This window comes from Phodopus roborovskii, unplaced genomic scaffold (genome assembly GCF_943737965.1).
Source record: "Phodopus roborovskii unplaced genomic scaffold, PHOROB, whole genome shotgun sequence".
NCBI classification, from domain to species: Eukaryota; Metazoa; Chordata; class Mammalia; order Rodentia; family Cricetidae; genus Phodopus; species Phodopus roborovskii.
This window is the reverse complement of record NW_026126423.1, coordinates 2,310,612-2,324,573: the sequence shown is the minus strand read 5'-3', so window position 1 is coordinate 2,324,573 and position 13,962 is coordinate 2,310,612. Positions and strand designations below refer to the sequence as shown.

General features: G+C 47.4%; 1 protein-coding gene across 2 annotated transcripts in view; it reads right to left on the bottom strand.

Moving 5' to 3' along the window:
• Positions 1-9,360: 9,360 nt before the first annotated feature.
• Nfkb1 (nuclear factor kappa B subunit 1) overlaps positions 9,361-13,962 on the bottom strand; it is an 88,027-nt gene continuing 83,425 nt past the window's right edge. For both annotated transcript variants that reach the window (XM_051185443.1, XM_051185444.1), the window contains 2 exons: positions 13,457-13,634; positions 9,361-10,164 (listed from right to left, as the gene is read on the bottom strand). In XM_051185443.1, the coding sequence (XP_051041400.1) occupies positions 10,004-10,164; positions 13,457-13,634 (339 nt within the window). In that variant the 3' untranslated portion in view covers positions 9,361-10,003. The remainder of the gene's footprint in view (positions 10,165-13,456; positions 13,635-13,962) is intronic.

Below are 13,962 nucleotides of genomic sequence, written 5' to 3'. Positions count from 1 at the left end.
ATCGGTGACACAGTGTTGAAAGGGACAGCAGTACTACAGAGCTGCTAACTTAGGCCTCCACACCCAAACTTGGGTCTTCATAGAGTACCAAAAAGGTCTTGTTTGTTCCATCCACTTGCAGTAAGGTCTTCAGATTTGACCTCAGTCATCCTAATTGATGCAATTAAAGGCATGAGCTTTGGTCTCATACACACTTGGCGCTTGTGCTTGAATACTGGGCCAATACCAGCAGGTTTTGAATCCTTCTGTGCCTTAATTTCTATATTTTCTGTTTGTATGTGTGGTACATGTATATATTTGTAAACATGCGTGTGTGTTCACACACGTCAATGTCCAATGTCTTCCCTGGTCTCTATCTTATTTATTTATTATTTAGTTAGTTTTTTGAGACAAAGTTTCTTTGTGTAGCTTTGGAGCCTGTCCTGGAACTCACTCTGTAGACCAGGCTGGTCTCAAACTCACAGAGACCCACCTGCCTCTGCCTCCTGAGTGCTGGGATTAAAGGTGTTAGCCACCACTGCCCGACTTTACCTTATTTTTTTTTTGAGACAGGCTCTCTCTCCGACCTGCAGCTCACCGATTCCACAAGGCTGGCCGGCTCTGATGTGCCTTCCTTGGCTCTCCATGCTCTGAGGTTAAAGGAGCTTGATGGGCAGATGGAAGTGTACATCCTGCTTCAGCTGCAGACACTTGACCATCTGACCCATCTTTCCAGCCCTTCTCTGCCTTAGCTTTATACATATAATATATAGGTATAACTTAACCCACCTTGTACATTAACTGTGAAGACGTCATGAGATGATAGATAATGGTAGCACAACACAGTAAATGTGAGCTGTTATGCATACTGTTATGCAATGGGACAGGTCTAGGGAGGTGGGTTTATCTGCATCTAGGCAGGCATCACATGGTAGCTGGGGACAGCATCACCTAAAGATCCAGGGAGAGCGAAGGAAGCACCCCATTATCCTACCCTGACTGGATGTCCTGAAGCCATATTTATAGGAAGTATGGATAAAGTCACAGTGCCCAAATGGCTGGCAGATGGGAGTCCAAAAGTGCTCTAGAAATTTGAACGACCTGATAACATTTAACAAGGCAGAGTTCGTGCAAAATAAGGATTTACCTGTCTCTGATCTTCATGCAATAGAAAAAAAATTGTAAAGCCTGTATTTGCTGAATTCGCTCATAGTCAGGCAATCTCACCTTATAATCCCTCAAAATCACCTTCATAATATCACCTGGGCTTCCTTTAATTCCAACATGTGTTAATCTTGAACCAGTCACATAACATCCACGCTGTAATTTCTTTATCTTATAGTCATGGTCACTAGGAACAAGTATTTCATTGCGTTGTAGTGAAAATTGAATGGGATCAGCCTGTCCAGTGCCAACAGGGTTAAGCTCACAGTAAATGTTGCCTTATGGTTACTGTTCCCCATAAGAGTGTGGGAGCCATCGGGCCTAGGGAGTCTCCTAGCCACAGTGAAAGAGGTACTTGAAAGCTCACTGCCAGGGGTTTGGGTGGGGATGATCCCAGGCTCTATGGCCTGAGTTGAAGAAGCAAAAAGATGACTATATTTCAAATCCACCTTTCTCCTCTTTCTATGGCTCAGGCCAGTTTTATCGAAAGAAAAACAAAAGAGCTGCAGGAGGTAGGCCCCCGGCCGGGTGACGGTGCTGAGCCCTGCAGCTGCCCACAGAGGCTACTTATCTCCTAGGCGCAGGAAACGAGGCTGCTGGGAGGTGGCTGGCCAGCGCCCAGCCAAGTCTGCCTTTCATCAAGCTTCCTGGGGGTGGGGGGTGGGGGGGGGTGAGGGTGGGTCCTGCGCCCTGCACTCTAAGGCGGGAGGGGAGGGTGAGGAAGAGCTGGTGTAAGCGGCCACCGGGAGTGCATGGTCGCTGTTTTAAAGAGAAGACCATAGTGAGAAAGGATGAGTGAGAGACGGCGGCGCAGAGAGGGAAGGAAGACGGTTGATAGGAGGGGAAAGAGAGAGAACGGAGAGAGAGTGAGACAAGAAGAGGAATGGAGAGAAGGGAAGAAAGGATGTGATAGGGAAAGGAAGACTGAGAAAGGGAAGACAGGGCTGGGAGGGAGGGGGAGGAGACCGAAGGAAGGAGGCTGCAGTTGTCTTAGCTGGGTTCAGAGCTCTTCCCAAGCTCCTGGCAGACAGACAGCAGCAGGGCTGGCTCACAAGGTTCCAATGAGCAGAGCAACTTCCTGCCCTGCTTTTCGGTTCTGTCCATCCTGCTACCCTGGCAGAAAGGTAGCAGCCCTGTGATTTTGTGTGTGTGTGTGTGTGTGTGTGTGTGTGTGTGTGTGTGTGTGTGGTTGTATGTGTGTAGTGTGTGTGTGGTATATGTGTATGGTGTGTGTATATGTGGTGTATGTGTGTGTGGTTGTATGTGTGTAGTGTGTGTGTGGTATATGTGTATGGTGTGTGTATATGTGGTGTATGTGTGTGTGGTTGTATGTGTGTAGTGTGTGTGTGGTATATGTGTGTGGTGTGTGTGTATGTGGTGTATATGTGTGTGTGGTTGTATGTGTGTAGTGTGTGTGTGGGGTTGTATGTGTGTGGTGTGTGTGGTATATGTGTGTGGTGTGTTTGGAGGTCTGAGAACAACTTTGTGGAGTTAGGTCTCACCTTCCACGTTTTTGTGGGTTCTGGGGGTCCAATACAGGCTGCCAGGCTTGTGTGGTAGCACTAACCTTTACAAGCCAAGCCTCCTTGCCAGCTCGGAATGATTTCTAATTGAAATTTAAGTACTGTGACTCCGGAAACTTGACACTAAGCCTCTGGAATAGAAGCTGAAGACTAGAAGAGCTACAGAAAAACCCCAGTAATGAAGGAAAAGATGTGGCCACCAGCTCCCGTGTGACAGCATGTGGCATGGCCTGTGGAAAGGGACGGCTTCTACCTCCACTTTGCTCCTGTTTGTGTCTCCTCTCTGCCCCTCAGAGCCACGAAGGCAGCTGGTCCACACGCTGTGTGCATATGGATAGCGGGGAACACAGAGCCAAATGGTGACTGTGACCTTCGAGGGGTCAATTGGGGAGGCATGTCGGGATGCTTGTGCATAGATCTGAGTGGTTCACACATACACTTCCTGGGTCCACATTGTCTTCACTCCCGGGGAGCTGACTGTGTCCCAGCCAGTGATGGAGAGGTGCAGGGGCTAAGGGGCCCCAGGAAGAGAGTAGGGTGGGTCGTACTAGCTGAGGTGGCAAGGGAGGCTGTGGAAGGGCTTCACAGAGCTGTCCTGTTTAGTCCTCTTGGCCTCTCCGGGTCTGCCTGTGCTTCTATTAGGAGGCAGGGTTCTGCATCAGTGTGGTTGGAGCGTGGGCAAAGTGTGGTGGGTTTTGGAGGCCTGGGTACTTGTTGAGGGAAGGGGATGCACCCCAGGAAGTAAGGCCAGGAAGTGTTGAGAAACAAGCACCTGGGGAATCCCAAGCCGGAGGGAAGGGGCCGGAAAGAGAAGGGCGAGGTAAGAAGGCCCCTCCTGCCCTGTCTGGTAGCTCTCTCTAGTTTTAGTGTGCTTAGATGAGTTCATTTGGTGGACGCTGTCTTCCAGCTGTTGGTCCAGCTGTGAGTGTTGTCCTTCGGTGTCCCTGACCGGCAAGCTGCTTTTTCTGGCACAACCGTGTGATTGATTAGTTTCTTCAAGGCAGCCATGCACACCCTGACTGGCTGATGAGTGAAGCTGACACCCAAACAGTGCAAACTGAAGACTGAGTGTTGGTCCAGCTCTCTCTCCACAGACTGACCAGGCACCAGCACACATGTCCTGTGGACTGTGGCCCGGCGTGTAACCCCCGCCTCCATTTACCTCAGAGCCTTACAGACATAAATATTGGGAGATGCATTTAAAGATATTTGTTTAATTTTGTAAGGTTGTTGCTTCCAAATCACAGAAAGGAATTTATTTCAAATGCATCCAAGGGACAGGCATATTCGATCAAGCTGCAGAACAAAATCACCCATGCTATGAAGTGTCTCCTTCAAATCTCTGAGTTATACTGTAATCTAAGTTGTACACTGTTGCTTTGGGAAAGGGAAGGTGAACTTCAAAATCATAGTCATCACCATCATCGTCATTTGCTTTTGAGACAGGGTCTTGCTACATAGTCTAGGTTGGCTTCCAACAAATGTTAGTCTTCCTGTCTCAGCCTCCTGAGCACTGAGAATGCAAACATGAGCTACAAGCCTGGCTTTACAAGAACGGCTTTGAAAATGCAGAAACTATCTCTTTCGCCATAAAACAGATCCTTTGGGGACTTGGTATCTGGCATCAACATTCAGCCTTTCCCAGTGGGAGGTGTTTTTTGCTCTTTCTGGCTTTGTATTTTCAGCCACAACTCTGCTCCCTGATACTGAGTGCAATCCTGCAGAAGGACCTCTTGCTTTGTCTGTTAGGCTTCTGGCCTGGAGAGAATAATTTCTGAGAAGCAATCACTGCTTCTCTCCGTGGCTGTCAAGGTCCTGCCAGCTCTCTGCACACAGGGCATGATCAACCAACCAACTTGCCTTGTTCCTTTGGGTGGGATCCCAATGGGCTATTACTTCCTGAAGAAATTAATCTATAAGGTCTGGCAGTTGTAGGGACAGCTCTAAACTCAGCCATACCCCAACCTTCAAGATCCTTCCGAGCCCTAAGTTCTGTGATTGAAGGAAACAAACACATTTTGTCCCCCTCTTTCCCCCCCCCCCCTGTTTTGACCCCTGTGTCTCCTTGCATCCATTATGAGGGGAAGTATAAATCAGAAAGGACATCTTCCTGGGAAGCACAACATAGGACGAAGAAAGGTGCAGTAGCCTCTAGCCCATGAATGATTCATGCATATGCATCTTAGCTTGTTGGTAATCAGTTTTACTAAGCAATATATGTGTCTTTTTGGTGGTATTCTTGGCTCCCTTTGTATTGGGTCGATGCATTATGACTCTACCTTTGCACAGAGCTGTCTACATTTTTATAAAAACAAGCTAGTTTTTCATCAAAGACTTCAAGCAGCCTCAAAGATCTTCCTTGGAGTTGGTCAGCCTGGATTTGAGTCTGGGATGGGCCCAAATCCAGCTTTGTGTATCGGTTGAATACCTACTCTTCGCCATCTGGAGAATTATTAGTAATCCTTGATTGGAAGGGGCTCGTGTGTAAAGATGCTCACTCAGGCGATTCCTTCCTCTTTGCTTTTCTCTGCTAAGATTTAACAGCCTTCGGGTCTGTAGGCTGTGCTGGTGACCTCAGCATCTGTGTCGCAGAGAGCTAGAGCAACGGTAGGGGACCCAGGTGGGTAAATGAGCAACAGCAGGGGCTTCCTTCTGCTGAAGAAGAAAGTCTGCGGATCCCGAAAAGGTCTGGGTTATGCCTGCAGGGTACAGAAACCTCAAAAGATGACTGAAGTTCTGAGGAAGCTATTTTTGAGTGGCGGCCTGCTGTGAGACAAGCTCTCCAGGCAAGCTTATTTCAGGCCCATTGTAGCCTCCCACCTGACCGCCTGCACTGCCTCTGGTATTTATCTCCATCTGCTGGTGCAAAGGTGGACTCCCCTTCCGTTGAGGGGCAGGCAGTGTTGACTGTCTTCCTGTGGCCTCGCATAGAGACCTGGGTAAGAAGGGGAAGTTTCTGGAGCAAAGGAGAGGCAAGATTGCTTGGTAAAGAATAGAAATGTGTGTGTGTGTGTGTGTGTGTGTGTGTGTATAAAATTTTTTTCTATATTGGCGTGGGCAGTCTGTTTGGTGTCCCTCATGTCAGTATCTCTCTCTCTCTCTCTCATCTATTCATCTATTTTTGCTTTTTGAGACAGAGTTTCTATGTAGCCCTGGCTGTCATGGAACTCGCTCTGTAGATCAGGCTGGCCTTGAACTCAGAGATCTGCCAGCCTCTGTTCCTGAGTGCTGGAATTAAAGGCATGTGCAATCATTGCATGTCTTAAGTCAGTATCTTTTTATGTTGAACTTGTGGTAAGGGGACTGTCTCACGTCTCCTCAGGAACCTGGGAAATGGTGATATCCACTCTACATCCAGGGCTTAAAACCCTTACTAGCATTTCATTTGCTTTCAGATCTGTCATTTGAGTGGAACAGCAGAACAGCGTGTCTCTATTACGGGCCATGTCTGCTGAGGTAGGTCTAGAGGCCAGGTGAGGTCACTTGGCAGCTGGTAGATTGACTTGGCTGGCATTGGCTAGGATCTTGGTTAAGGCTATTGACTGAACACTGGTGCTGGCCTTCTCTATGTGGCTGCTTGGCTTCCTCTGAGCATGGTAATCGAGTTCCAGCAGAATACCCAGGAGGGCTGGCAGAAGTTGGGACCTCAGTTTGAAAGTCACTCTACAACTTCTCTGCCCTGTCACATGTGGCCTAGACTCAGAAAGAGATGGTCTCTTTCAGTGTTCCAAGACACGGCAGCTAACAGCCATAGAGAGGGCCTGGCTGAGGAATGGGGGCATGGCTGTTCCAAGCAGTATTACAGAACATCAGGAAAGTACTTTTTCATTTTATAGTTTTCAAAAGTCAGAATAACAAGGGCGTGTCTGGGCAGTGGTAATGTAATAGAACATAGGATTTTCTTTTTAACAAGGTTCTGTTTATTTGTGATGCACTCTAAGATGTGGAACCCAGTCTGTTTTTCTATCACAGAGTAAAGTCTTGTTTAAAAGGGCCTCTTGACTTCAAGATTATTTATCCATGATTGGTATTATGTCTAATGTTCTAAAAGTCATACATTTAGAAATTTTGATAGAGAAGGACTCAGATTAATTGGTGATTAAGCCACTTGGTTTACTAAATAGTTATCCCTTAGACTAGCTAACAAGGGGGGCCCAAAAGGGGGACGCATCTATTTCCCTGGGAAGGATAAACAGAAGAGCTCTCCTGGGAGATGGGAACATGAGGGATCAGGTTGAGGGGTGGGTGGAGGGGGAGAGTAATGAAAGAGATGACTTGATGAGGGGGTGCATTTCAGGGTCAGGTAGAAACCTGATGCAAGGGAAACTCCCATAAGTCTATAAAGACTCCTAGCAATAGTGGATAGGTAAGCTGAACTGGTCATCTGTAATCAGGTTGGTAACCACCCCAAAGATCATCAAAGAGCCTTTATCCAGTAACTGATGGAAACAGAGATCTACCCACAGCCAAGCACTAGACTGAGTCCAAGGAACCCTGTGGAGTAGAGGGAGTAAGGACTGTATGAGCAAGGGGACCAGGGCCATCACAAGGGAGCCCATGGGAGCCACTGGCCTGCTCATGGGAACTCACAGACTATGGGCCCATGGCTAGGGAACCCATACAGGCCAGCCTAGTCCCTCTGCAATGTGTGGTGGTCATGTGGCTTGATCTACTTGTGGGACTCCTAGTGGTGGGAGTAGAGCCTGTCCTGAAAGCTCTGGCTGGCTTTCAGGAACTTATTTCTCGTTGCCTTGCCCAGTCTTAATACAAGGGGAGACACCCTTGTATTAAGCCTTACCTCAACTTGATATGCTATGCTTTGTTGACACCCATGGAAGGTCTGTCCCTTTCTGAACAGAGGTGGAGGAGGGCTGGATTGGGGAGGGGGGCAATGAGGAGATGGGGGATGGGAGGGGAGAGGGGGAAAGGGAAAGCAGCAGTTGGGATGTAAAATAAATGAAAAAATTTAATAAAAAATTGAAAACAAAAAAATCATCTCTTCAGTGACATTTTATTTAATCTTACACCAAATCCCTATTGATATTTAATCATTATTTATCTTCTTGTCCTAATACAATGATGCCATAACTCACAAGCCTAGGATCTAAATATCTGGTTATAAACTCAGAAGCACCTTAACCCCAACCAAGTTGAGCTTTGTAAGCCTCTACTTTCTTCTCTGTAAATTGGGAATATTTTGTCCACCCCCCCCCCCAATTTGGGTTATTTTTAAGACTAAGTGACTTAACATATGCAAAATCATCCTGTTTGGTTCCCAGCATCCATGCAGCTGGAGTTCTCTGGGGACACTGACCCTGATGTGGACACTGGCATACAAGATGTCTATTTGGGGTATCTTGATCTTGACAGCTGCGAGGTGGACAGAGGGTGATGAGCCCAGAACTACCCTAGTTTGTCTTTCAGGGATCTGCAAGTCACAGAGATGGGACAGGCTTTACTTGGAAATGGGGGGAGGCAGTTGCCAAAGGTGTTTACCAATTCCAGTATCTTGGATGGGGTTAGTGGTAGATCACATGTATGGCATGGGCAAAGCCTTGGATTTTTTTCTCTAATTTATCTGTGTATGAGTTTTTGCCTGCATATACATCTGTGCACCATGTGTATATCTGGTGCCCACAGAAGCCAGAAGAGAGCATCTGATTCCCCTGGGCTCAAGTTACAGATGGTTGTGAGCTGCCTTGTGGGTCCTGGGAATTGAACCCACTGGCTAGTCCCCTGGAAGATCGCCCAGTGCTTTGAACTACTGACTCCAAAGACATTGGATTTGATCTCTCTACCACAGGCCAAATGACCTCGGTTACACATCATAGTCCATCATAGGGCCTTAAAGCCATCCATTAGCCCTTCTAATTTCAACTCGGAGTGAAAAGTCACTAAGTTTCATGCTGGAAGGCCTTTTGGGTATGTTAAAATTTAGTTTTTAATTTAGAAAATTTGTATTTTCTTACAATCTCAAACATGCATACAATGTCGTACAACCAGATACACATACCACAATGCCCTCTCTTATTTTCCTACTCCCGTTGAAAGCCCTCTGCTTTCATTCCTTTATGTTTGTGTTGTGTAACTTAGTGTGATTAGGGTTGTGGTATGAGCATGGGTAGGGGGCTATTTACTGGGGCATGGGCAGTGTACCAGGCAGGAGCTATACCACTGAAGAAATGACTCCTTACTCCCCCAGTAACCATTAATGGCCAGTTGTTACTTGTGAGTGTGGGTGGCATTCATGAGTCCCTCCTCACATAGGTTGAAGGGCCACATCTTGGTCAGGTTTTGCCAAAATTACTGTGTGTTCATGAATGCAATGGCCATGTGGTACCTAGAAGATGATATGAAGAAGTTTCAACATGTCAGACATCCCAGAGACAGGGAGAGCACCCTGGAGAGATAAAGTATAGAATGGGAAATGTCGATGCCATGCGTCCGAATGAGATTTCCTGGGACAGAATTTGCCAGATTGAACTTCAGTCTTGGGCTAGAACACTTTTCTTCCCATATTTGTCTTTTTGTGCATCTCTAACTTTAAACATGTGTCTGAAGGAGAATGTGGAAGTGGTACACAGGCTGTGACTGATCCCAGTTACAGGATGAGCGCAGAGGTGACACACAGGCTACAAACTGATCCCAGTTAAAGGGGCTCCTCTGAAAAAGTATTTGCAGAGATCAGACAAGATGAGGTCAACAATGTACTTGTCCTTTTATTATAAAAGTAAAATAAAAAATAGCATTTATAAATCCAACATTTTTCTTTTAAAGTATTTGATTTAGAAAACATATTTACAGTTGTAAAATGCAGAAAGGGGGAAAATACTATTTTCAGCATCGATTGTAGCATGTTTTAAATATTGTTAGGTTCATGTGTTTTTTTAAAATCACAGATAAACCACATTAGAAAAAGCAATCTTTTTTTTTTATTACTCATCAAGTTACTCATTTAAAAATATCTTTTCCCTTAACCTTAATTTGAATGTACGACTGTACTGTAGATGGCCAGAAAGAAGCCCAGGTGGGACGGTGACACCTTTTAATGAGGGACAGCAGCAACACAAAGCGAGTGTAATCCAGTCGCAGCTGGAAAAGCCAAGCCACCATACCCCAAGCCACAGCTGAGTGCTGTGATTGCTAGATACCATCTGTATGTGACAACTAAAATTCATTCCAGAACCCAGAAAGGAAGCCAAATTCAGAAGGCTTAAAAAAATGACCCAGTGGGCCGGGTAACCTCCAGCGCCTTCGGATTCACTCCGCCTTCCTCCTTTGGATTGATGCAATGGAATTTCAGGCTTTGGTTTACAGTGTGGGGAATGGCCGGCAGGCTAAATTTTGCCTTCTATAGGTCCTTCCTGCCCATAATTGTGGGGCATTTTGTTCAGAGATAGCAGTGAGCCGTCACCAGGCAAAGACTCCGTAAAGCTGAGTTTGCGGAAGGACGTCTCCACACCACTGTCACAGATGCTGTCACTGTCCCGAAGCTCATCTGCCAGGAAATCACAAACTCATTAGTGGCCTGGCCAGACCAAGGCAATGCCTTTGCTCTGCTCCACTGTCGTAGTCATCTTCAACTGTTAACTTTGTGTAGGCTAGAGTCACCTGAAAACAGTCTCAACCGAAGGGCTGCCCAGATGACACTGGTCTGGGGGCATGTCTGAGGGGACTGCCTGCCTGCCTTCGTTATTAACTGAGGTGAGGTGACCTAGCCTACTATAGATGGCATCCCTTCCCGAGAGGTGGTCCTGCGCTGTGTAAGAAAGCTAGCTAAGCATGAGCCTGTGAGGCAGCAAGCAGCAGTCTACAATGGTTTCTGATTTAGAGTTCTAGCCCTGACTTCCCTCAAAGATAAATGGTAAGCAGTAAGGTAAAAATATCACAGCATCATAATAAAACCAAACCCCTACCTTCCACAGCAATGGGCTCCCTGCCCTGGATCTGCTGTGGACTACCATATAGAGGGGTGTGTTTGCTAGCCTCTGCCAGCCACTACATCCCACCTGGTCACCCATGCTCAACAGTGTTGCTCATAGTGGCATGAAGGGCAGGAGACAGCACATGACACTAAAAACAAAAAACTGCTGTAGTCAGAGTTGGCCAAGAGGGCATCTTTCTTTTGAAATCTCGACTTCTGTTTGTTGGAATTCTGATTTCTCTTGATTCAGAATATATGTATTTTCCCCTTAGGGATGAGACATATTTTTCTAACTGCTCTATTACTTTTTTACAGCCAAGAAAACTGCTGAACATATGACAAAATAAATTCGTAACAGACGTAGGAACTAAAAATGGGCTGTATCAACTATTAAATAATATACATTGCCTCGAAAATTTTGAAGCAAGAAAATGATGTTGTTTTGGAAAAATGTGTCTATATTAAAAACCGTAAATTCTGTTTGTTGGAAAGCATCCTTGGGATCCGACCAGAGCAGGTTAGTCCCTGTACAGAGGGGCTAATGAAACAGAAACCTAACACACACTAAGCAAGTGCTTGATTCTCTTCCTTGAATCTTAACATTGGAACTGAGACCAAGGTGCTGTGTGGTGCTAACTCTGACCAAGGGTCTTTGTTTGTTATCTGTCACTAATAGAGACTGTGCAGACTGTAAAGACTTCATGTTTATTATGGTTTAGATCTTAAAGGCTGCGTTAAGTGAAGACCTGTGACATTATTTGGAAGGAGAACAACTTTTCGAAGGTAGGGCCTCAAAGAAGGAAGTTAGGCCACTGGGGGGTGTGGCCTTGAGAGAGATACTGGGACTCTGGCTCTTCCCCATCTTGAACTGACAGGGTTCCTCTACCATGTGCTTCGTCTATGATAAAGGGCTCTTCCATATCCGAAGGCCATGGACCATGGAACCTATAAACTGTGAGCCCAAACCAAGCTTCCCTTCTTCTGAGGTATGTGTTCATGTGTTGAGGTTCACATCTGGTGGCTTCCTTTTACTCTCTATCTTGTCTTTTGAGACTAACCAAGGAGGCCCAAGCATCCACCTCTCTTGCTGTCTGTCCCTTCCTCCTCCAGGCTTGGGCTACTGAGGTTACAGGTTTTTGTCATCCTTCTGGCTTTGGCAAAGATACTGGAGGAGAAAGTCAGGCTTTCACACTGCCATCTTCCTAGCTGCTAGGTATTTACTTTCTAATTATGATAGGGGCCCCATCTTGTCACATCATCGTGTGCAGAGAACAGATGGAGTCAACAAAGAATCAGAAGTGAAGATGAGCCGGACTGGACAGCTGTCAGGGAGTGAAGGAACCCTGCTGGGCTGAACATGAGGTGTTGAGCACTAGAAAATGTTCATGGCATCTCTTAGATTTTGTCTTCGTCTGGAGGAGGGCTATGCTTTTGACAGATGTGGCCAATCTGAGTTTGTGGAAGACTAAAGAGTTGTGTGCAGATAATAGGATTTATTCAGCCATCAAGAAAGATGCAGTCTGCAGGGGAATGGGTGGAACTGGAGAACACTAATCAACGTGACCCAGAGATAAATACCGCGTGTTCTCTCTTATGTGTGGATGCCAGCTTCCAACAGTCACATATGTGTATTTATAGGGGAGTAAGTGTGGTAGCGGCCAGGAAACTACAGAGGGGCTTGGGAGGGGTCTTTAAAAGGAGGGGAAAGGGCGGGGAGGGTAGAGAACACACGTGAAAGTGGACGGGAAAGGTTAGGGGAGGGAGGGTGCGAGGGAGGACATGGGGTGGGAAGAGGAGGGCGTGGTGAGGAGGAAACCCAGAACCAAGTGTACAGAAATGCCACCAACTGCACACATACACGAGAACACAGAAACCTCCCGCATGCACAAAAACACACACTCTGCGGAGAAGGAAGCGCAGGACTGGGCCTGCCTATGAAAGAGTGAGGAGGAGGCAGCAAGGTGGATGTGCTCTGTGTGGCACAGCCCTGGAGGACGCTGAGGAGCGAGGCCCGTCAGCCATGACAGACACATCACCACGATGAGCAGACGTGGCCAGTCTGGGCCCTGTGAGGAGAGCAGAGCTAGGAGTGATGGGGACAGAACCAGGCACAAGAAAAGGACAGGGGTGACGAGGTGGGTGGAAACCTTAAAACTACTCTTCTGAGAAGCTTGAGCCCAGCGGGAAAGGAACTGATAATACAGAGCAAAAGGCAAGAGTCAGGGAGCCAGGGCCTGCTGAAGGCGACAGGGAGGTCCTCAGGGCAAGGCGGCCCCAGGTACAGGGACACAGCCTGCGGAGCCCAGACGGACACCGCCCACGTGGGTACTGGCATAGTACAAGGATGAGAGACTGCTGTTCTGTTTTCAGTGGAGTTTTGTGAGCAAGAAGAAAGGGTGTTGTTGGGTTTAGAGAAAGCATGAAATGGTCTGAATAAGGTAGAACAACAAAATTCTAAGGAATACAGGGTTCATGGTTCTACAAACGTATGTTTTGAGGGAATGAGCGGTGGAGCTGTTCATGTGGGGAAACAAGTCAGGACCATGAGTGTGGACCACCGCTGAAGGAGATGGCTGGAGGGAGGAGGTGCCTGGGTGCTGTCCCTTGCCTTGTGAACCCAGGGCTATTCATCTCTCTTTAAACCTCTCTTTAAATTTAACAGAGATGAGCTATAGTGTTCCTTTGACCCAATACCCAATGTTCAATGAGAACGTAAGTGGTCCATGCACCAATGTGTGTGTTTGGGAACTGTGCCTTCCTGTGTGTGTGGGGAGTGCCACATAGGGAGATGTGTCCAGGGACAGACCGGGACAGGAAAGTACAGTGCCACATGACAGCGCGAAAGGAGATTTCTCAGCCTCTTTACCTAAGTGCTGCCTTGTGGAGGAAGATGAGAGAGGCAGCATGTGGGCCTGAGCAGTGGTCACGGGGCTGGAGGCTGTGGTTTCCGGGGTGCAGAAGGCTGCCTGGATCACTTCAATGGCCTCTGTGTAGCCCATCTGCCGCAGGGCCTCCATCAGCTCTTTGATGGTGCCCCCCGAGACCTGGTAGGAAAATGGAGAGTATGCTCGTGTGTTCCAGCCCCTTTGCAGACTGCAAACGTCAACACCTAACCCTTCTTCCTTCCCTGTGTCTGCTCCAGAGAGCCAGGTGGGTCTGTGGGGGGCAGTGCCTGAGGAAATACAGTGTTTAAGTTCTATTTCCCGCTTACACCAAAAACCACTCGGGAAGTCACAGGGGAGATGGAGATGGAGAGGATGAGAGGCGGAAGGAAAAAAGAGAGAGGAGGGAGAGAAGCTTGTGAGGGAGAAAGGGAGGCTGCCTGAAGTGACATCTGTGCTCCGAAGTCGGGGGGGGGGGGGGACGACACAG